At 36.5% G+C, this 23,574-nt stretch overlaps 1 protein-coding gene and 1 long non-coding RNA gene across 2 annotated transcripts; one reads left to right on the forward strand and one right to left on the reverse strand.

Moving 5' to 3' along the window:
* The first annotated feature begins 4,632 nt into the window (after positions 1 to 4,632).
* LOC147647982 (uncharacterized) lies at positions 4,633 to 9,965 on the forward strand. Its single transcript, XM_086868068.1, has 3 exons — positions 4,633 to 6,115; positions 6,333 to 6,457; positions 7,881 to 9,965. The coding sequence occupies exon 1, from the start codon at positions 5,098 to 5,100 to the stop codon at positions 5,626 to 5,628; it is 531 nt and encodes a 176-aa protein (XP_086724194.1). The 5' UTR covers positions 4,633 to 5,097; the 3' UTR covers positions 5,629 to 6,115; positions 6,333 to 6,457; positions 7,881 to 9,965.
* LOC111941570 (uncharacterized) lies at positions 7,061 to 20,723 on the reverse strand. The gene is made up of 3 exons (XR_015280539.1): positions 20,594 to 20,723; positions 13,927 to 14,048; positions 7,061 to 9,323 (listed from the first exon to the last, which is right to left on the reverse strand). It is a non-coding gene; the product is annotated as an uncharacterized LOC111941570 (long non-coding RNA).
* Positions 20,724 to 23,574: the final 2,851 nt, after the last annotated feature.

Genomic DNA, 23,574 nt, shown 5'->3' on the forward strand with positions numbered 1-23,574 from the left:
CTAGTAAAACTCTGGTTATTTATTTCTACCCTTAATACAAGTAGAAGGTTCTGGTTTCCTCAGTTTTCTAAAAAAATTCTGGAGGTTTAGAAAGAAACAACTTATTTTTATGGATACAGCACCCTTAATTTTACTTCTAAAGATTTCCCTGTATATTTCCAAGAAAAAACTTTAGAAATCAATAAAACTAGATCTTAAGAAATCTATCTGTTAAAAAAAAATAGCTTATTTGACAGCAATATAATATGGACCAGTTACAGTAATATAGTATAATATGTCTTACATAATAATAATATAATAATATAGCTATAGTATGTAAGCTGTTACTCATAATTAATAATGAACTTACAAAAGTAATGGTATGGCTGTGGCAGAATCATTTGAGTTATTTATTGGAATAAAATCTTCTGCTAGTAATGTAGGCAAAGGTTAAGCTGTAATAACTCTATCAATGTGGTAGCAGAGTATTAGAGTAATGCTCATAAAGATTTGATGTAAATTTAGGTGTATATTTAGGGCAGTCTAAAAGAATTATATGCCTGCCAGTTTAATCAGATACAGTCCAGATGGTCCTTAAAGGGGAACAGGTAAAGAATCTGTATTAATTTATATGAAAGTTTAAAAATAATTAACAATGTGCCCCCTTTTTGCCAGGAAATTATCAGACAGTTCCTAGGACAAAAGATAAAGAAAACTCTGAAAAAAAAATGACACAAAAGTTTGTTAAACTTCTGTGGTTTTTGGTGTGATGAGATGCAACAACATTCAGGACACATTTCTTTTGGGGTGGGAAAGTGAATTTGTTTTCTTTATTTCCTAATTATTGAAAAAAAAGCCCCCAAAACAACAAATCAATCAGGAAAACTGCACACTGGATTAAATTTTTCAGGATTGCTTCCTTCTCCTGTCTGCAGAAATTACCATCTTGGCTAATGGACTGTTGCTTTTTGGTGATGTCTTATAAAGTACTGACAGCTATACAGAGAAATTATCCAAGCAAAGACAAGGTCAACAACATTTATTTAGGTAACAAAAGACCTATGACTTACCCAAATCACTCAAATTTTTCAATTAATCTTTCATTTAAGAAGTTTCACAAATAAAACAAACACTATTCCTTGGAAGGAAAAAAATATCTATTTTATCAAGAACGAAATCTTTAAATTTTTTTGTTTGGTTTTGTGGTTTATGGGTTTTTTTTGTTGTGGGGTTTTGTTTTTTTTGTTGTTGGTTGTTTTTTTTTGTGGGTTGGTTGGTTTGAGGTTTGGGATTTAGGGGGTTTTTTATTTGTTTTATGTAGGTTTTTTTTTGTTTGTGAACCTCCTAGAAATAAAGTCTTTTCACACACCAGAAGACAAAGGAACATAAAGATTATGAAAAACTGCTACCACTACAGTCATTATTTAAATGTTTCTGTCAGTATGTTTGGAGAATTGGAAGCCCTTTTCTGAACCAAAATGACACACAGTTATTTTCAAAATAATAAAATATTTATTTGTTCATTTGTTTATCACATGGGCCCCAGTCTCTCAAATTGTAAAGCAAGTGAACATTTTGCTTGAGAGCAGCCCTCTTCAGTCAAAAATATTCAGGACACCAACCTTCAAAAAAACCCAAATTTTTACTGATTTTCTTGGCCTTCTTTATGTCATCTTTATTAATTGTGGGGAATATTTGAACATCATAAACTATCTGGAATTTTGACACAGGTCAGAATCACATTTTCCACGGTTTGTTTTCCTGAAACATTTATTCTCAGTGGTCTGGAAGCTTACAACACCTAGGCAGTGGTCCTGAAGTGTAATTTTAGTTTAATTTTCCTCGATTCCTTTCTTCTCCTGAGAAATTAATTGAAATGAAATGGAGCTGTGAGGTGAAAAAAGAGGTAAAAAGTAACAAAGAGGATAACAAATCCTAAAGATGTGTTAAGAACCAGAATGTGGTTGCCTCCTCTTTAAAGAAGGTGAAAATAACTTTGAAGAGTCCACCTGAAATTAGAAGAGAGAACTAGATAGAGAATTCAGAAATCAATTTGATTTGTGATATACATGACTTGTTATCAGCAAAGGAGGAAAGAAGGGACACTATTTTTAAACTGGACTTTTGATTTTTGACACAATTAATAAATAATGTATGGAACTTTGTAGGGCAAATGCCAATCAAAGCAAGCGTTTGGTGAAAGGATTTTGGCAAACTGCCTGAAGATTTGCAATGACATTTTTTATGACCATATAGTTACATGTGAAAGTCAAAATACTTAGAAATGTCAAAATTTATACTTTCCCCAAGTCCTAAAATATTTTTTAAAAACTGTCTCTGATCACCTAAAATTTACATAAAAATTTGTCCAGGGTAGGTCTCAACATTTAACCTTACATGATGAATTACCTCCAATGAATTTTATTGAATGTCAAAGGGCTCAAAACACCTGGACAGTACATTTTTTAAGCATTTTTTATAAAAATATTTGGGAAAAACATAAGACAATGATGCACTTCTAAGTATAAAAAATACCAGATGACAAGAAGCTGAAGATACATGAGATAGATTGGAAATAAATTTTGCATTTTATGCATTTTAATAGCAAAATCCACAATTTTAACAGGACAGCTAAACTGTAAAGCATACTGGGTTGTTGAAATTTTTTTGAGCACATGTTGAATTTATCTTTTTTTTTCTAAAGCTAATACTTTATTTCAGTTCTGGAAAATGCTAAAGCCTGGTTTTAACCAAGAGTTAATTTTGATGTCTTGTGAGATCCACGAACCACAATAAAATGTTTCAGCTGAAGAACTTCTCAGTTACTGAAAGTGCATTTAGTTTTTGTTGTACTGTCAAGTTTACTTCAGTGTCAGGTTTCAGATCAATACCTTCTTAGGGATTTGGGATGTACAGGGAAGAAATTCCATATGTTTGGGTGAACTTCATTTCTTCTACATCAGGACCATGGTAAAACCTTTTACCAGAAAGGGTAAAAAAAAATTAAAATAATCGATTTATTGTTACAATTAGAGTGAGCTCCTGTAATCACAATATTGAAAGTTCCCCCACAGCATCTTGATGTTAAAAGAGCCCTCATCACAGCTTTCATTATTATGCCTTGGAGGAATAAATATTCAGTAAATTCACTCTGATTATTAACAAGAAATTCAGCAAAACAATTTGCTAACACAACCAGGTAAATCAGCCAAATGTCATGCAAAAGTAGTAAGGCAAACCCAGTGCCCTGTTACAGAGAGTGAATTTTTACTTAGATCCCAAAATAATCTTCTATTTCAGAGGTTTATCAGAACAGTTTGGGGAGAAAAAAGCCAAAAGTGAGGTCTTTATTTTGTCAGCGTTGCCAAGCTGTACTTCTAACAGAAAGACTTAAAAATACAGTTTGGTTCTAGAATGCTTTCATCAAAACAAAAATCAATTATATTACCTACAGTTCTCATAAAGTGTCATATTGCTGAAAACAAAATCCAAAAGCCAAACCTTTAAAGCCAGATGAAACTACACTATATTTACTATTAATTCTGAAAAAAAAAATAGAAATAAATTTTAGACTAGGTTAACATGATGAAAATGAGCTTCAGAACACAAAGAAGTCCCCAATCTCAGGTATATAATACTTCAAAGGACTCTCTGTGAAAGGGAATTATACTTACTATGATGAAGACATAATAAGAAATAATTTATTATTCTAGGGTTTGTTTTTTTCCCCCCATTACTTCACATTTTTATGTGTTGCCAAAACTGGAATTAAGAGTTCTGAAGCCAAACCAGATTTCTCTGTTTCTGATCCAAGTTTCAACTTCTTTATTAAATAACAGCAAATCACTTCCTCGGCAAAATAATTTTCAGTTTCAAGGAAAGAAACAAAGACTGTCTTGTGTTTTAAGAAGAAATGTAATAGACTGTAAAATCTTTAAAGAAATTATTTTCTGGGATAATAGATTTAATTTTACATGGCAAACAATTGTAGACCTTGTGAAGAGAAAGGGAAATAACACTGTAATAAAACATATCTGGAGTAGAATGCAACACTCTGTGAAGAAATTAATAGATTTCATTTTGTTAGCATAAAATTAAACCGCTAATATTGTAAGATGTCATTACAAGTAGTAAAAAGGCTGCTTATTATTATTTTTTTTTTAATTCAGAGTAACATAACAGATTAGAATTTACAGCCATTTTTTCACTAAATGGATCATCAGTTTATAGGACTTTGCGCTACTATAATCACTGATGTGATTATTATCCCTGGAAGTGAGAGCAAAATAGAGTAGATTCTGAACAATCAAGGCTTCTTTAAATTGATTTAAGCAATTGCTGGATTTATTTGGAGAGCATCAACCCCAGCCTGTGCCACCAGCAGATGACATGTGCTACAGGCTTCCCACCATAATATCTTCAGTTTTTGACATCCAAATACCCAAAATACTTGCCAAATGGACAGACAGAAAGATACGGGTTTCAGAAGTTCAGTCCTTCAGAATAAAACTTGCAAAAAGCAAAAAAGCAAAGGTTTTGATGCATGTACTATTTATTGTCACATTATCAAAGGATTATAAAACCATGTGTAAGTCTCTACATTTTTTCTATAGTTTTTCTTTTCAAAATAATGATGTATTTTAATTTTCCTGGTTTGTTTTTTTTTTTTGATGTGAAATGATAAATTTATCAGATATTTGGTTTAGAGGGTGCTTTCACTTTGAGTAATATTTCAAAAATTAAAATGTAAAACAACAAAAACTTTAAAAAAGAAAGCCTCAAATGTAATAATATTTATTTTTTTTTTAAGAGGTGAAACTAAAAGAAAAGACTGATTTTGGATCCTGTGTATCTACATAACACTTTTAAAGATGCATTCAGCTATGATGACACTATATTTTAACAGGAATATTTCACAAAATGGTTGGTTACTTCTCTTTCATTGTCAGGAATTCATTCCTATTGATTTATTAACTAGATTGACCATGTTCTTAATTTACATTTTCCATTCCCTTTTTGCCACTGAAAATTAAATATTTTCTTACACCTAACTCCAGTTTTATTCATGATCTCTGTTACCCAGTTGTGGTGAAGACAAAGAAGAAGACAAAGACGAAGATGAAGAAGGAGACGAAGAAGAAGACGAAGACGAAGACGACGAAGACGAAGACGACGAAGACGAAGAAGAAGACGAAGAAGACGACGAAGAAGAAGAAGAAGACGACGAAGAAGAAGAAGAAGACGAAGAAGGAGAAGAAGAAGAAGAAGAAGGAGAAGAAGGAGAAGAAGAAGAAGAAGAAGAAGAAGAAGAAGAAGAAGAAGAAGAAGAAGAAGAAGAAGAAGAAGACGAAGAAGATGAAGAAGACGAAGACGAAGAAGAAGAAGAAGAAGAAGAAGAAGAAGAAGAAGAAGAAGAAGAAGAAGAAGAAGAAGAAGAAGATGATGATGATGATGATGAAGATACTTTATTTTAATTCAACTTTTATAAAGAATTGGAAGATTTCCTTTCAGTGTGTTTTAGGATTTCTTTCCTACACTGAGTATTTTTTACATTTACCGCTGTCTTCATGTATTTCAAGCATGTGGAAACTGAACCTGATACTGTTGTGGATTCAGGCACCTGCTTTCTTACACAGATCACGTTTATAAAATTTCACATTTTATGTAAATAATATTCTATTTGATGTCATCCACCCTTTGACAGCTCACATCAAGAGCTTTGAGAATGATTAATTCTTGCTCAGGGTTAGAAAACACAAGAATTCTTCTCACATCCCTGCACACAGCTTGGCAACCCTGGTCACAGTTCAGGTTTATCTCAGAACCAGCTCCTCAAAACACAGAATATCAAATATAGAGGCAAGTTTACAGCTTGTCTGTCATGATGTTTCATTCATGTAGTACAATGAAATGGAAGATATAATCACAGTAAGAGTGTAGACCTTAAATCCGCTTATTAATTCCAAAAGGTCTTGACCTACACAAGTTTAAAGAGCTGCAATCTTCATGCAAAGTCCTCTACACTCCTGGAATGAGAAACAAGCAGAGAGGTCCTGCAAAGATCCCAGCTGATATAAAAAGAAAAAAAATAAGTGGAAAGCATAACATATATTAAATTCTGATGACTCTGATAGAGGTAAGCCTAATCCATTTGTTTTAGAGGTAAGAAAGAGGCCTAATGAGTCTGCAGATAGAAACTGCCAGAACAACTAAAAAGATCTCCTTTTATGTCAACAAAAAGCATGAAAAGGAGGAAAATTAAGGCACAATTTGCCACTAAATGCAGCCATTTGACTGCAGTGTCAGCCTCTGTACTTAATGAAGCCTGCTCATTTTAATTGTTCTTCCTACAGAATTTTGCAGCCCTATGGAAAAGTACACACATATTTTACACCAAAACTGGCCTTTTGCAGTAGTTCTCAGAGAAGCTGTGACTATGCAGGTCATGAAGCAAGAGCTACAATTTCTGTAAATAATGGTAAATAGAAACAATAATGATTACTAAAACATTACACTATTCCCTGTGCGTTGAACTACAACATATTTCTTCCCCACCATTCTTTTAGTATTAGGACAATACACTTGAGCAAATATTAACCATTTTCTGAAGCTATTGGTATGAAAGCATCAAAGTGCAGATTAAAAAAGAGCTGAGTTGTATTACAAGTACACTTTGCCTTTTGCCATTTGAACCCAGCCTGCCATGCCAGCTCTTCCATTTAATTTTTCTGTCACCTTCAAGTTATGCTTGCCCATGGGATCTCACCAGCTGAGAGCACATCCATGGAACATGACGTGGTATTGACTTGAAATTCCTGTCTCAGGGACAGGACTTTTAAGACCAAAGTCCTGAAAGAGAACCTTGAAAGTAAAAAAAAATCTGCAAGATGGAGTGGTTTTGGAGATCCCCATTTTTTCTATGCCATCGGCGTGCTTGTGTGAACAAATAAAATCTCTCAGTGCACAAAAATGTCATTATTTCTGCCTTACCTTCATACTCATTGAGTCTTAATATGAAGTACTTGAAGTAATATGGACTGTAAGAACAACTTAATAAACACAAAGAAAAAGAAAAACCATATTTTCTCGGAAAAGAATGCATATTTCTTTTATTCTAAAAGTCTTGTCTAACAATGCTTAAAATAAAAGCAACTTGTTAGAGAGCTCATGAAAAACATTAAGATATGTACCTTCAGCCTTTCTGTCCTTTCTGCAGTCAGAAGGGCACATTCTCACACACAGACACACACACAGACACACACACACACACACACACACACACACACACACACACATATATATATATACATATATACGTGTGTGTGTGTGTGTAAAAATAAATATTAATCTACTGAAGTAAAATCCTTGACAATTCCAGACTAACTGGCAAAACTGATTGAAAAGTAGCCTGAAATGTACTTAAAATATCCTTATACAAAGGATGGTTAGTTTGCATTTAAATAAATTCATACAAATCAGATTTAACAGTAGTGTTCATCTTCACTGTTGTTTTTAAATTATTCCTGTGGCTGTTTTTCAGAAATATTCAAGACTATATTACTGTTGAAATGACTTAAGGACCTTAAATTGAGATTGGAAGTATTTGGAAACTGTAATAACTTGCAAACATACACTGGCTATTGTCAAATAAGTTTAGCAACGTGGATTTCAGAGAGGTGACAAGCAGAGATTATACTGTTATTATATTGTCAAAGGAACAATATATACCACACTCTGCCCTATTTTCTTATTTCTGCTTCTCATATTTGGGTTGGTTTCTTCACAGTTATTAATGGCTGTCTGTTTATCAGCATCTCCCCTTCAATAATAACTTCTGATTCTTCCCAATCTCACAGATAATAGAGGTCTTACTTGTTATTATGGTTTTTTATTATTTACAGAAATAGGAAGGAGATGAAAGGAGATGGGCTGCAAATACCTTGGACATGAAGAAAGCTGAGCTCATGCACTGCTGGAAATGAGGGAAAAGTAGAATTTATAATTGCACAACCCAAGAGTAAAACTTCAATAGCTCTTTGCAACTGCTTAGACATGAAAATCAATCACCTGCAGTAGCTCTGTCCTTAGGAAAGCTGGGTTCATTATACCCAGCTCTTAGAGAACATTAATTCTCTCTTCGTGGGATTTACTGGGTCCACCTGTACCAATAAATAAAATAGGTAGAGGCTTCTTTCTCTGTCCAGAATGGACAAATTGCACAGGTTTCATTCATGAAATTAAAATTTCTTTCCTCCCAAAATATACCTGAGCTCGTACCACTTAATGGAACTCTCTCGTACCCAGGAATTTCTTGGGAGGGTGCTGGCAGTGACAGATCAAAACTGCCTCCATTGCAATGAGTCAAAAACCACAAGTGCATGGCAGCAGCTGAGCTGTGTCCCTGTTCTTTTCTGTGTACTGGTGTGTAGATTTTACCACTGGGTCATCCTAAATTTGGTTATCTAAACATAAATCTCACCTGCCTAAGCTCTGTTTGTGTTATTAAATACCTGATGTAAACTTATTCCCTCTGCAACGTTACAGGAAGTGTAAGTGAACCTATCTCTGATGACTTAACACTTTCCAGCTTCTTTAAATCAAAGTTGGTGGCATCTTCTATCCCCATTGTTTTCTGAGCACAGACAAAGCTGTTCTGCTGCTCTCTCTTCAGCTTTCTGGAAAGTTCTTGAAGTCTGCAGACAGCTTCTTTCACTCCAAACTTCTTTCCCCCACAAATTATAGAATTGTTTTCATTTTATTGTTTCAAATGAGATCCACCTGGCCATATCTGATTAAATGTAACTTCACCTTTCTTCTCTTTTCCCCCTTTAGAGACTCCTAATCCCAAACCTACCATGAGGATGTCATCAGGGGCATCATTTTCCCTGCTGGGGGGTAAGCTGGCATGAACATTATAAGTTCTTAACTTGATTTGGAAAAGTTTGTGTGTTTGTTTGTTTAATTCCACAGCCAGCAAGAAGCTGAACTCAGGTGTTTTCACCAGGCTTTGGGAACCACGTTGCTCTGCAGCATTTCCAAGTCTGAGCTGAGCTGTTCATGTTTAAGGGCTTGCAGGTCTTGCAAGGAAAAGTCCCCAGAAAGGGTCTCCGAGCTCTCTTTTAAAGTCATTTCTCACTAAATAATATGGTGTCCAGCAGGTTCATAACTGCACACTGATGAATTCTCTGGATTCCCCAGATTGCAGCAATTACTGTTGTGCCAAGGGGAGACATTTCCAGAGGAGAACTGCACTGTTCTCTGCCCAAGTCTGATCTTCAGTTTGGAAGCACACTCTGGAATCCCCCCTGTTGGAAGCAGAGGGACTACACTGCCATTAAAAAATCCTGTTTAAAACAAAACCAAAACGTTAAAGAGGTGTGTGATTAAATGAAAATGGAAAGTAAAATTTTAAAAAGGCTGTGATTTCAGTTAAATAAAATTTAAAATATATTGTCAATTTCTTGTATGTATTTGTGTACAGAAATTTTTTCACTAAGAGCAACAGAATGAGTAAAAAGCAAGTGTTTGTGTGTTTATTTGCTTGCATCCCTCAGAACATGTGAAACAGGCTCCCTGGGTCCTGCCAGAATTTCTGACACATGCAGCCTATTTCAAAGAGTAGATATATTTTAAAATAGGCCATGATATACATGTAACTTATGCATAGTCACAGCTGATATAATGGGATTATATATATGATTACTTGTGCACTGGAATCTTTCTGCTGTGCCATGCACAGATGATAAAGTAAGAGGGATTCAGATTACTCCATTTTTCTTTTAAGCAGCACCTTTCCTGAGCCACAAATACATGGTTTAGTAGTAATTGATTTTCTCTGGTAGGGTGCATGGATTACATCCTAGCAATAGAAAAGTAGTGTTAAACTGTCAGTTATGCTAAATATCAGTTTTCATTGTCACAGTGGTTTTGGGCTTCTTGCTAAGATTATTTTCATCAATAAATATGTAATTTTGCTTTGATCTACATTCATTAGCCTTCTTTTCCTTCATCTTTATTCAACTTCCCGTACACTAGCAGTCTGACTATCAGCTCTGTTTATTTTTATTTTTACCACACATTATACGATGTTTTAGTGGACATTTTTTTACACAGCAGATGCTTTTCTTGCTGTGTGTTGATTAATCACGTTTCATACTATTAGCTCCCCCACAGCATTTCACACTTTGTGCTCAATAGATAAAGTATATCATAAACTGCATTATCAGTGCTCAGATAAACATGTCTATCTTTTACTAGCTACATTATTAACACTCTGGTCCCCATCTCTGCACTTGCAGCTGCCATTATGAATATGTTTGCTGCTTTCACAGTGGTTCTTTCCTTGTTGACTGGGTAGGAGTTTATTTCAATATGCTCAGATTACCCCCAAAAGAATTGTAGTTCTGCTGTCTTTATCTAATTACTTCGGATTGTTAATACAGCATACCATTTGTAAACATACAGCTTCAGTGATCCCTAAAGATTGGCATTTAGTGTGAGACCTTTATGGTTTAATATCTGTGTCCTTTAATAATTTTACTTCACTTTTTCATGTGATCACATTTTGTACTTGGTTTTACTGGCTTTTCTTTCAAAATGGCTGGGTATGCCAAAGAATCATCAAATGCCCAATGAAACATCTGATATTTAAGGCTGTCTTAATTTTTATTTTGTGTAGTAAATAAGTAGAAATGGGATTTTTTTTCTTTTTTTAAAAAAATTCCTGATAAAAATGCTAGTTACCTTGAGATACTCTGCAAAATACACTGTATTTCTGCTATTGCTCCGCCTCATATGCTGTTTTTCATCAGCAAATTTAGATGATTTCTTGTTTTATGAAGTGAATATTTAATATTTGTTTATGAGTTATTCACAGGTGAGCCTCTTCCACTTTCAAATCTGCAGTCTCGCTTCTTGCACTCTGCATGTTCTGATCCACCCAGTGATGGAAATGTTTTCAAGGCTTTTGATAAAGCTGGGCTTGGAAACCCACCATGGGCTTTTCTTGGCTGTTCATGCCATTCTAAAGCATGAGAAGTCATATTCCTGCATTCAAAAGGGGAGGGGAGGCACCCATTCCTTTTTGTTTCATGTTTTTGGTAAAAGAGTGTGAGTTTACATATATTTTACTGTAGTAGCAATGTGTTTTTGATTGGGGTACACGTTGTTGATTATTGAGATTTTCCTCCCTCCTGTGATATAAAAAAGTGAATCACAATCCAATGGCTGTCAAGGGGAAGCAGCCTTTGGGATCCAAAGCTCTCAAATTCAGGACTCTAAGTGTATGTGTTAATTGCTAAAATTGCTATGCATATTTTCCTTCAGATATTCCACTTAGAAAAAATCATCTTCACACCACCAGCACTCCAAATGCAACTTTTCCACTGTTGCCTAAATATCTAAAGGTCTCTTCTGCCTTGAGGAAGGAGCTGGAGCTGCTGGAGCCGGCCCAGAGGAGGCTCCAGGATGAGCAGAGGGACGGAGCAGCTCTGCTGCCAGGAAAGGCTGCCACAGCTGCCATTGCTCAGCCCGGACAGGAGAAGCTTTGGCCTCAGCTCCCTGTGGCCTCGCAGGGCCCGAAGGAGCCGCAGGAAAGGTGCAGAGAGACAATTGCCAAGGGCTGCGGGGCCAGGAGCCAGGGAATGGCTGCCAGTGGCAGAGGGCAGGGCTGGATGGGATCTTGGGCAGCAATTGTTCCCTGGCAGGGTGGGCAGGCCCTGGCACAGGGTGCCCAGAGCAGCTGGGGCTGCCCCTGGATCCCTGGCAGTGCCCAAGGCCAGGCTGGACATTGGGGCTGGCAGCTCCTGGGACACTGCGAGCTGGCCCTGCCGTGCCTGGGGTGGGAATGGGTGGGCTCTGGGGTCCCTTCCAACCCAGGATTCTGTGATTTTATGATATAGGAACATGCGTGAGTGTGAAACGTCTCTGCACTATTCCAGAAAACTGTGAAAGGCCCTGCCATGGCTGGGGTGGAACAAGTTGAGCTTTAAGGTCCATTCCAACCCAAACCATCCTGGGATTTTATGATTCTATATCCCAATGTTTCCTCCGCCCAGGACTCATTTCCTAAATGTTCTACTATGAACACTCTTGATTTCTCCACCCTTCTCAAAGAAGATTGCATTTAAAGTCCTGTTTCATATTTGAAATTTATCCACGCTCTTGGGTTTTATTCCCACCCACATCAGAGGCTTCAAACGCCACATTAAGCTTCCTGGGCTTAGTCAAGCCCTCACTTCTGAGGGAGCTCCTTTTTTAGGTGTTGGCACTATTTTGTTATTCCAGTTATCAGCGTGTGTTTGGGAAGACATGATAGACACGATGGCAAAAGAACGGAGCAAATAGAATTTCCTGCAAAGGAGGAGTCTCACACCTCACTGGTGACATTCATGGCTCAGGGACAGCTTTGTTTCCTATCTGCTGTCCACACCTGCCTGGTTGGTTGGTTGCTCTTGTTCCTGTGGAAACTACAACAGCTCCTGGCTCACCAGAGCCATTCCTGTACCCGCAGGCTGCTCCCCTGGAGCCAGATTGAATTTCTTCAGCAGGACAGTTCTGCTTCAAATCTCCTAATGCCATTAAAGGAAAAAGTACATAAGGCTCTCTCTTTTTTCTTCTAGAAAATATCGTTTTACTGCAGGGGGAAAGAAGTTGGTAAGCATCATAGAAAGTGCATTTTAAAGTTGCTTTTTTTTTTTTTTCTTCCCTTGGCTTACCTTCATAGGTTTAACATTTCATTTCCTCTTAATTGAGCTTGCATAAAAAACAGGTTGAAAAAATAACTGCTGTGCATGTTCATATATATATCTAAAATTATATTATATATAGATAGATAGATAGATATAGATAGATAGATATAGAGATATAGAGATATAGAGATATAGAGATATAGAGATATAGATATATATCTTGAGATATATAACATATATATGTTGAGATACAGAGGTATAGATATAGCTAGATACATTTTATATATATATATACACATACATATATATATATATATATATATATACACACATACATATATCTCAACACTTTCCAGGGCTGTTCCTTGTCAGCTGAAAATGATTGTTGGAGTAACACAGACAGATGAAGTAAAATTAAATAACCTCTTAAATCAAAATATAGTTATTTCAGTTACCAAGTGATAGCTGGATTGAACTGAGATTATCTTCATGCAGTCTGATTTATGTTTTTTATTCTGACTAATTGAAGGAAGTAGTTAGAAAACAGGTTTAGACTTATATCAACGGCAATCAGTACCCATAGTTAATATAATTTTGTGTCTAGGATTAATTCTGTGTTAGTCAAAGGGATGTTTTGTTAGTTTGCTGTGAATACTACCTCGATATTTTACAAAACGATGGAAAAAAAGGAAAATCTTAAAAAAATTCATGAGAACCTCTCTTAAAAATGAAAGTATCATTTGAGAACTCAAACAATATAATCTGTATAAATTATACTGTATATTACCACTGCTCACAAAACCCTATTCAATCAGTTCAGTTATATCATTCCATCATCATTAATGGTCCATTACCTTTACTGTGTTTTCAAACCACTGGTTTCAGACAGCCCAACTTCACTACTGGAAAATCTCTTTTTAAGTCATCTTCATCACCCAGTTCAACACATTCCAATCTGACACATTAACACATCAGAATGCTTTATTGCCTTATTATCCAACTAGCAGGGAAAAAAATAAATGTAATTCACACATCCATAGGATGAATTAAATCTAATGGTGTGAACTCCCTGCTAGGAAAACCTCTCAAGGCACTCAGCTCCCTTCTGCTAAAATCTTTCACACGCTCAATAGTTGTTAACATTAGAGATTATACTAATCATGACTTCCCTCATCAAAACCACTCCTAAAAATTATCTAATTATCTTATATTCTTGTTTGTTGTTTTTTAATATAAACAGCAAGAAGGAAGGAGGTACCTTTTTTCCAGAGAGCAGTATGACCATGCAAAGCAAGAAATGAGAATTTCTCAGATGTGATGGTAAGATGCCTTGGGGTGAGGATCCTGAAGCAAGCTCTGAAAATACTTCAGGATCTAGTCCTACATTCAAAAAATAAAAAAAAAAGAGGGGGGACACAGGATTTTTGATTGTTTTCTGTTAACTAATAGGCAAGAATTTGGGAAAGTTGATAATTTTTTATGGCAATTGAAGATAATTCAGTAGAATTTATCATTGTGTGGGTTCTTTCTGATGGGGAAGGGGCAGGTATCTGCTGACTCCCCTAGAGTGCCACTCTCACTGCACCCCTGTGTTTTGAGATCCCTCTGTGAATTTCCTCTACATTCTCTCCACATTTTCACCTTTCATCACATCTATTAAGGCATTTGTTATTTAACTTCCCCCCTCCTTGCCTTCTTCTTCTTTTCCTTTGCCCTATCTTCTCATCCATCCCTTTCCCACACTTCATTCTTTCATGCAGTCCATCATCTTCTCCCATCAGTTCCCTAGCTAGGAAAATGTTATTTTAAGCCCTTTAACAGCCAGATGCTTTGTGTATCAAGAGCTGCAATCAAACAGAACTTGCCTTAGCCCTGCTGCTAAAATACCAGAAATTTCCTGTACAGAAAACTAGTGCAGAAAGCAGAAGGAACATTTCTTTTTAGGTATTGCTTTGCTGTTTTGTTTTTGTTTTGTTTTTTTTTAATTCTATTGCTCCTTATGTTGCTCGTGACTAATATTACCAATACTCTGCAAAAACTTCATTGTCTCTGAAAAAGAAGGATAAATTGGTTCCCTCCTGACTGTTGTACAAATTTAAGAAGTGGCAAGTTTTCTAGCCCTGGTGAAATATTTTATTGCAGATTTCTTTTTTTTTTATTTTCATATTTATCTGCAGTTTCCTTACTGTCCCACACCAATATAATCAATTTGCTGCTTTGTAAATATATATCTGTAGGCCATGGAAGAGATATCATTCCAGACATGCAAAGTGAAATTTATTAAAAAACAAACAAAAGAATCAAAAAATCCCCAATATATATTACATATAAATACAGATATATATATATATATATAAATTTCAATCAGTGTCTCCCAGTTTGAATTTGTACCTTCTCATGTGAATAAGTTAAAAATTTCAATCTTTAAGCTCCCACAGCTGCTGTTTACAAGGAACCAACCCCTCAAAGCGTTCTGTCTGTTGCCCACATTGTGGATACGTTGAGTGCCCCCAAATTTCCATGAGGTTTCCCTGTTCCACAGCTTCTGGTGGAATAAATGCTCAGATGCTGCCTGAAGAAACAGATCCCAAATCACCCCAGAGCTCCTTCCTCCCATCTCTTCCACTGATGGAGGAGGACATGGGAATCATTGACAAGTGGCAGACCTTGCTACAGAAATTTCAAGAAAATATAAATAAAAAAATATAGAAATTTCTGAGAGTAAAAATAAAATAATAAAAAATAATAATAATAAAATATATAGCAATGCCTAGTGTTATCTCATACACACGCATACAACATTGTAAAATTTATGACTTGGATATATTTGCACTTTGGGTAGTAGAATTTATTTTTAGCAATATTTGTTTTCTTGTTTCCTCCAGGCCTACCTCTCTCAACTGTATCAAAATCACACAAGATCATCTGAAGAACTAAATCAGGAGCTTAATATGTCAGTGTTTTCATAGAAATAATGTAATTTTTTTTTTTTTTATGGTTGACCTTTTACTGTTGAAAGCACAAGGCTTTTAAGCAGTTTTAATTTGTCTTTCTGTTCACACATTTTTCATGAATAAAATTAAAGATGGACAAAATAATTGCCTAACCTAATGTGCCAGCATTACAAACTCTTTTTAAAAGAAACATGAAAACAGGGTAGTTGAGGGCGGGGGAGAGTACAGGGAAAGAGATGGAGTAGATTTTGTGTGGAATTATATCAGATTTCTGCATTTCTGTAGCAGTTCAGTGGCTGTGCCAGAGCTTTGGGAGCTGCTCAGTTTCTGGATCCCCAGGAAAACTGCATTTCCTGTATTCAGAAACATCCTTGACACTCATTGTCCCATCTTTTTGATCTGATTTCCACAAGAATAAAACATAAGCCTCCGGGCTGGGAAAAGCAGAAAGTCGGGATAAAACATACAGCTCCTGATTTTGATTTATTTTTCAAACTAAAGCAATGCATGTCAGTGGTATGGGAATGAAGACAGAAAACTTGTTCTGGCAGGAGCCTCCGAAAGTTTAATTAGCTTGAATTTGTGAAGATCACCTGCAGTCTCCCACCAGATTTTCCCAAAGACTTAAAACTCAAGTCTCCATGGGGTGGAACCTTCCTCTCTACGACCTCGTTCCCACCTGTGTTCTGCTGAACTCCAGCTGCATGTAAGACATCGAGGCAAGATGTGACAGCACGTGGAATTTATTTAATTAAAGCTGGGCTTTCTGAATGGAGTGACCTTTTGAGGAAGCACCTGAAATTTTTATTCCCGTGTGAAATAAAATTGCAGAATTTCAAACTCCTCCATTAGCAAGATTTCTAATGAGCCACGACGGAGCTTTGCTGTAGGAATTAATTAATTCCTTTTCTGTTATACAATGGCTGTTCCTCCAGGCTTCTAGAAAACATGTCTCTCTTCAAAAATCATCTTTAAAAGGTGCATTTGCAGTTAAGTACAAACAGTCATTACAGAATGTGTCAGACAACAATAAAGCTGGGTGATTGATATTCAGAGGTTTCCTCTGACAAATGACAAATACACAGCCCATGAAATGTGATTTTTTTTTTTTCCCCCATTCTTGTTACTTGTGGCACACCCAACACCTCACTGATGCGAAGTTTTTAGGGGTCCCAAAAGCTGAAACGGAATTTAATTACCATGCCTGGCATCCTCAGTCATAATGAAAACTGGGAACACCTAATTCTGCGAGAGGAACTGCAAAAGCTACCCTCTGGTCTTCCTTCAGGTTAAACAGGGTTAAACAGGAGCAGCTGCAATGGCCAGCATGTACTTTTAACATTTTTTTTTATTTTTTCTGGGGATTCAGCCATGAACAAGCTGGTAGCTCAGAGCTTTGGGGAGAAAAGTAGTTTATTTCAGTGTATGATAAAAATCTGTGGGAACTTTACCCCAGGTGGAGAATATTCACCTCAACAACGGGCAGCAGAAAGGATTGTGTTGGTATTTGTTTCTTTTTCCATCGGGGATTTTTTGTTGGAGGAAGAAGTGCCTAAAAAATTTATTATTTTTTATTAAAGAATGGCCACGTGGGGGACAAGTCTGCAAGCAGAACAGAACTTTTGAATCTTTTTCTTTCTTATATAAGAAACTTATTATTTAATATCCCTGAGCAACAAGGCTACAGATTTTGCTTCTTATAGGAAGAGATGTTTAATTCAGTTTTATAAAATTAAAATAAAAATCCCATAAAAGGCATAAAGTGCATGCAATAATACATCTGGAACTTAAGTTGGCTTGTTCCATCTTATGTTTCATCAACAACAGCAAACCAGAAACCTGATGGCCATTTTAAAGACAAATCATTTATGAAGTATAAGAGGTAATGGTACATAGATTGCCAGGGGGAAAGAAGACAGGCACAGAAAAGTTCAGGCATGGACAGATGGGCTTCTAAATAGGGTTCTTATGGGAATAAGAATGCTCTAGAGCTGTTTTTCCCATCTCTATGGAAGAGCTTTTTTTAAACAAAAAAGTAGATGAAGCGGTGTTTCTGCATCAAAATATTTCAGTTATGGTATGCTGTGTGCTGAAGTGAGCATGGAGGTTGAATCAAACAAGTGAAACTGATTTTGTGACTGACTGTGACCTCATGCAACAGTAAAAAATCAGAGTAAGGGGTGTAAACTGGTGCAAGTTAAAAAAAACAGTTTGGGGTAAATACTAAACTGTAATAAATCTGGGTTTTTTCCCTTTAATTCTCTTAGAATTTGGACTGCTGGGTTGGGATTGTGTATGCATATTTGTGTTGACAAAGGAAGATGTACTTGAAGCAATAAACTACCAGGAAATAGCTTAAATGAGTTGCTGCGTTATGCTGTGGAAGGCTGAAGTGTTAAAAAGAGGTCTCTTATGTCTCTTACAACCCAAACCATTCCATGGTGCCATGATAGAAACAAAAATATGATAGAAACAGACATGAAGAAAGACAATTTGCCAGGAATATAATAAAAGATCTAGATAAAGTCATTTTCCTCACTCTCCCCAGTTTCATTTCCTATGGGAAATTTTATTCTAAGTTTATTTCTCAATATAGCTACATTTCTGTCATAAAAAAAAACATGCCCTGGCAGTGTGTCATGAAAGGAATATCTGAAAGGTTAATGTCTGCTTTCATTTGAGCAGAGCAAAGGAACACTCAGAGATTTAAAGGCCCAGAAAACCAAAGCAAACCAAATCAGAACAAAACAAAAGGAAAAAAACAAAACCAACCAAAACCAAAATATCCAAACAAATGACAAAAACCCCCAAACAAACAAAAAAGAGGCAGACACATGCACATGAACAGAAAAATCAAGTGATCCTTGTTCCTGATGCTCTTTGTCCAGCTCCTAGGGAGAATTTCTTAAAGCAACAATTTTTGAAAAGCATGTGTGTGTATATATATATATATATATGTATATATATATATGTATGTATGTATGTATGTATGTATGTATGTGTATCTTTTCTGACCTTCAGATTATTAGACTGCTCAATGTTGTGTAACATGATTACCTGTATTTTTCAAGATGTTATGAGGAAAAAAGAGGGGCTTTTGCTACCTTTTAAAATATTTTCTTTGTTAGAGAAAATTCTACACAGGCTATTAAGAAAGAAGGCTAAAACTAAAAAAAAACCAAAAAAAACCCCAAACCAACATAATTCCTCTATCAAGTTGCTACAAAAATGAGGACAAATGAGATCGTTACCTACTTATAAAATCAGAAATAATTAAAGAAATGAGAGGGGAAACAAGTGGCTTTTTTGTGTGCCAACTTCAGCAAAATTCTGGGGAGGACCACTTAGTTTTTCATATTTAATTGAATAGGAACAATATTTCATCTTTTTTTCTTATTTTCATCCCACTATTCAAAGAAACAGTTGATTAACATATGGTTCTGCACTGATTGAGAAAACAAAAGTGTTTAATCTGTGAATTTACATCCATAAAAACACACCAGAGGACATTCACAGTGGAAACATCCAATTTTCTTTACAAGGAAATTATATCTCTTTGCAGAAAGATGAATGTGTTACACGGTTTCAAGCAGACACACATATGGAGACATACATGCCACAATCATTCACAAATGTAAATTAAACACACGAGTGCATTAACCACCATTTTCAACAATGCTTTGCAATACTATAATCTACAGTTTTAATAAGAAAAAGAAATCTTAACTCAGAAGGGCTATAATTTCCCTCTGGCAGAAAGCCAGGACCAAGAGTAGGAATCCAGGGTTTGCAATTCTCAGACCACAGCTCGATCCATCAGACTCTGTTGTCTCAAAACACCACTCAGAACCAATTCATTAAAGCCAATATTATTTTGTGCACTTCAGAGGTGCAGTTTTGGCGTTTTAACAATGATATAAGCAAAAGCACTTTTAGATTACTATGTTTATGCTCTTCTCATTTGCATATAGGCCAATCTATTAAATAATGCATATCCTCTTCTAGTTATTATCAGGAGTCTACCTAGACTCTCCCCCTGGATAGATTACGCAAATCTTGAAAGCCCACAGAAAGAAAAGAACAGACAGCTGCTTTAAAACTTCTTTTCCCCAAGAATTATTTTGCTGACAAGTAAAAATGAATGTGTTAGATGCCTAAAAGTATCTCCTGTTGAGAAAAAAAAACCTTTGTTTTGCATTCCAGTATAGATTTTTCTGAAATCTGTTATGTGATTCTAATTTATGTATTTTTGTAGCAGAGATGAGAAATTATTTCACACACTTACAGTTTATTTACTGACCATTTCAAATAAACACCTTCAAATAAAGTTCTGCAAAGGTATTTTGGAAGTGAACAATCTAGATATAAATATAAAAGGAAAGCATACAGGTATAAGTAAACACATATATAAAACTGAAAAACCACTTCTGAATTATGTGTTGAATTGAAGTGACTTCAGTATAGCCTAGTACTAGAGGTCTCTACTGGCATAAAAATTAATATAAGGCTGAAATATAAAATAAATAACATCTTGGCTATGTAAGTTATGCTGCCTCCCTGCAGATGTCAGAAGTTTGACCTAAAGAGTATGGTTTGTGAGTTAAAAAGATAAATATTCTATAAGAACATCTGTAATTAATATGAGCTTACACATTTTCCACAAACCCCGATTTTCTGGGTGTTTCCACAATGATGATAATTTACTGAGATGCAATCACCATCCCTTCTGGCTATAGGTCAGAAAATCATTTCCAGTTTCCCCACAATTCCTCAAACTCTCTTACAGGACCTTATCTAGCTTGCTTTAATCGCTAAGATTGATAGAGGAAAAGCAACAAAACCGAAAAAAAACATTTAAAGGAATATCTTTTTTTTTTTTTTTTCCCCCTCTAATTGCACCTCATTGTCTTTAAGGACCATCTGTCAACCAAGAACAAATTTCTAATCAAAAGCTAAGCAGGACATCCTTACCAACGCTGGAGCGCTGCCGATAATAAAATAAAGGCCAGCAGAGCCCAGGAGCTGCCGCCCAGGGCCCAGGGGAGGCCGCACACAGCATTTGGGCTCTGCAGCAGCTCCAGAGGCTGCGGGAGCCGGGCCCGGCCAGGCCGGAGAAGGGAAGGCCCAGAGGGGATCCCGTGGATCCACACAAACATCTCCGAGGGCTGCCAGAGGATGGGGCCGGGCTCTGCCGGGCGCTGCCGAGAATAAAATCAAGGGCAGCGAGCGGCAGCCCGGCAGGAGGAAGAACTTGTGTCCATGGAGGGGCAGAGGCCTGGAACAGCTGCCCAGGGAGGGCCTGGAGTGTCCCTGTGTGGAGCCATGGCAGCCCCAGCTGGGCACGGGCCTGGGCTGGAGCATCTCCAGAAATCCGTACCAGCCCCAACTATTCTGCAGTTCTGTGGACTAAAATTCAGATCTGCTGTCCATCTGATTGCATTAATAACACATTCTATCCATAACTAGTCACCAGGGTTTTACTAGACACTGTATTTAAGAGACAGAAGTAATTTTATTGATGTGGACATTAAACCGCTAGGATGGTTTTGGTTCTCTTATTTTTTAATTTATTGAAGTGGTCTCTTGGTGGGTTTATTTGGTTGGGTTTTTTTGTGTGTATTGCATTTCTGTTTACATTCAACTGATCTATTTCCTGTTACTATGTACAGTAACATGTGATGCCTCCCAAAGATGATAAATTTGCAATATTGGGCTTTGGATACTACAGGGAACATCTTTACCCTCACAATTCAGGTGGTGAGAACCTGGCACAGGGTGCCCAGAGCAGCTGGGGCTGCCCCTGGATCCCTGGCAGTGCCCAAGGCCAGGCTGGACATTGGGGCTGGCAGCTCCTGCCATGGCTAGGATGGAACAAGTTGAGCTTTAAGGTCCATTCCAATCCAAACCATTCTGAGATTATTTGGTTCTATGATATTATGTTGTTGAAAAACCTTGCTGCCTGTGATTTCCCTAAAAGTGCAGGTTTTAGCAGTATTAAACACTGCCGTCATCCAGTCAAGGTGTAAAATCCATTCTGTCCTGGAGACAGATGGAGAAAAAAAGGTGGAAATGCAAATATAATACATAAACACCTTACAGATTCTCAAAATAAAATACTAAACCAGGAGAATATTAAAAAAAATATGGTCACTTAACCGCACCGTTAAATAGAATTAACCATTAGACTCTCCAGATCTCGAAGGGACCCACAAGGATCACCCAGTCCAACCCCTGTCCCATGTGACAAAGTCATCCTTGAGGTATTCAAGGCAGAAGAATAAAATAATTCCCAGAAATGAGCAATTAGCCTTCCAATATTACAGGCATCAATGTTTAAAAAGAATTTGTGGAGCAAGACATTTTTTTCATTACGGCGCATTGTTGAAAACTGTTCTGCACCAAATAACTCCAGATTAAAGCTCATTAACTTAAAATGTAGAAAAATAACAAGTAGTTAAGGATGACATAATTTTTCAATGTTTTGGTTATTCTTAGGCTTCAGCAATGTCTCCTTCCATACCATGCATTCTAATTTGTCCTCCTCAAAATAGCCTTCCTGCTTGCATAACATTGACTCTCTAAATGAAATAAATAAACAAATAAAAATCCTACAAAAGAAATGCTTACAGATCTTTAAAATCCTTAATGATCCAAACACAATAAAAAAAAAATCCAAAAATAAATTAGCTACTGTACATAATCTGAGAAATTTATGAAAAAAATCCCTTTGTTTCCCTTTGTTACTCTTCAAGTTCTTGTAGCAAGCACATTTACAGCAAGAATTAACATTTCAAAAATGCAAAAAATTGAGATGAAATTATGAAAATACTTTAATTTGACCTGTAATGTGCACAGATACCCTTCTTGAATCCAACCATTTCGAGACTAAATCTCCAGAATTTTGTGGTAGCCTTCAGATTTCAGGACATTAACTACAGGGTATCAGCACCTTGGCTGAAAGAGAACCAGCTTCAGGTAATGACAAAACCCAAAATAGTCCAGTGATTTCAATATTATCAAATTATTTTTGTTCCCAGTTTGCCAGCTTTTAAACAACCCATTATGCAGCTACATAACAACAGATCCACTTCTAAAATTATTACATTTTGCCCTCTGACTATGAAGAGAAAGGCTAAGGATGAGGGAAGAAAAATAAAATGACATCTCAGCCTCTTGTGGTAATCTCTACCAGCATGTTCTGGACTAAATGACAAATTGTTAAAAATTCTTTCAAAACTGGACAAATCAGCAAGCCAATACCTTCCTGCTCCTTGAGCAAGGATGCATTTCTGTGATCGAACAGGTAAATGATTGTTAGTTATTTTATTTAACATCTACCTGCACATCATCTCCCAGACAGGCATCTGCTTTCATCTGTTATAAAATACTTGATCCTGATCAACTTCTCTCCACTCTGCAGCTGAGCAGAAGCCCTGAAGAAGAGCATTAGGTGGAGATAATCAATTCACAGGCCGTGCACATACTTGAAAAAGACGTTCTTCACCACAAAAGCTCGGCTAGAATATTTATGAAATTGCAAGCGCTGTTGCCATGCTCAAGTAGATTTCCTTCTAATACTCAGTAATCCCTGATTCACACTCGGATTGTCAAACCCAGGAAGCTAAAAGCGCATTGAGGGCTTGAAAAATGTCCTCCCCTTGTCTCAGCTCTTTAAATTTGGTGCTGTGGTGCTCAGATTCAATGAAAATACGCATGGCTTGCCTGGCTCTCTGTGAGATTTTGGTTTTGGGTTTTTTTTTTTCTGTTTGTACCTGTGGGCCCAAAAAGAGCTTCTCTGCTTTTCAGAGGTTATTTCCAACAGGCATGTCAGTCATTCTGGTTTCTTTGCATAAAGCAATGCTCTCTTTCTTGACTTCCTGCTGTCTCAAACATACCAAAAGCTGTCACCATCTCTCACTCATTTGAGCAGTTTCCTCTACTATTTGCTCCAG

This window comes from Cyanistes caeruleus, chromosome Z (genome assembly GCF_971803275.1).
Source record: "Cyanistes caeruleus chromosome Z, bCyaCae1.hap1.1, whole genome shotgun sequence".
Taxonomy (NCBI): Eukaryota; Metazoa; Chordata; class Aves; order Passeriformes; family Paridae; genus Cyanistes; species Cyanistes caeruleus.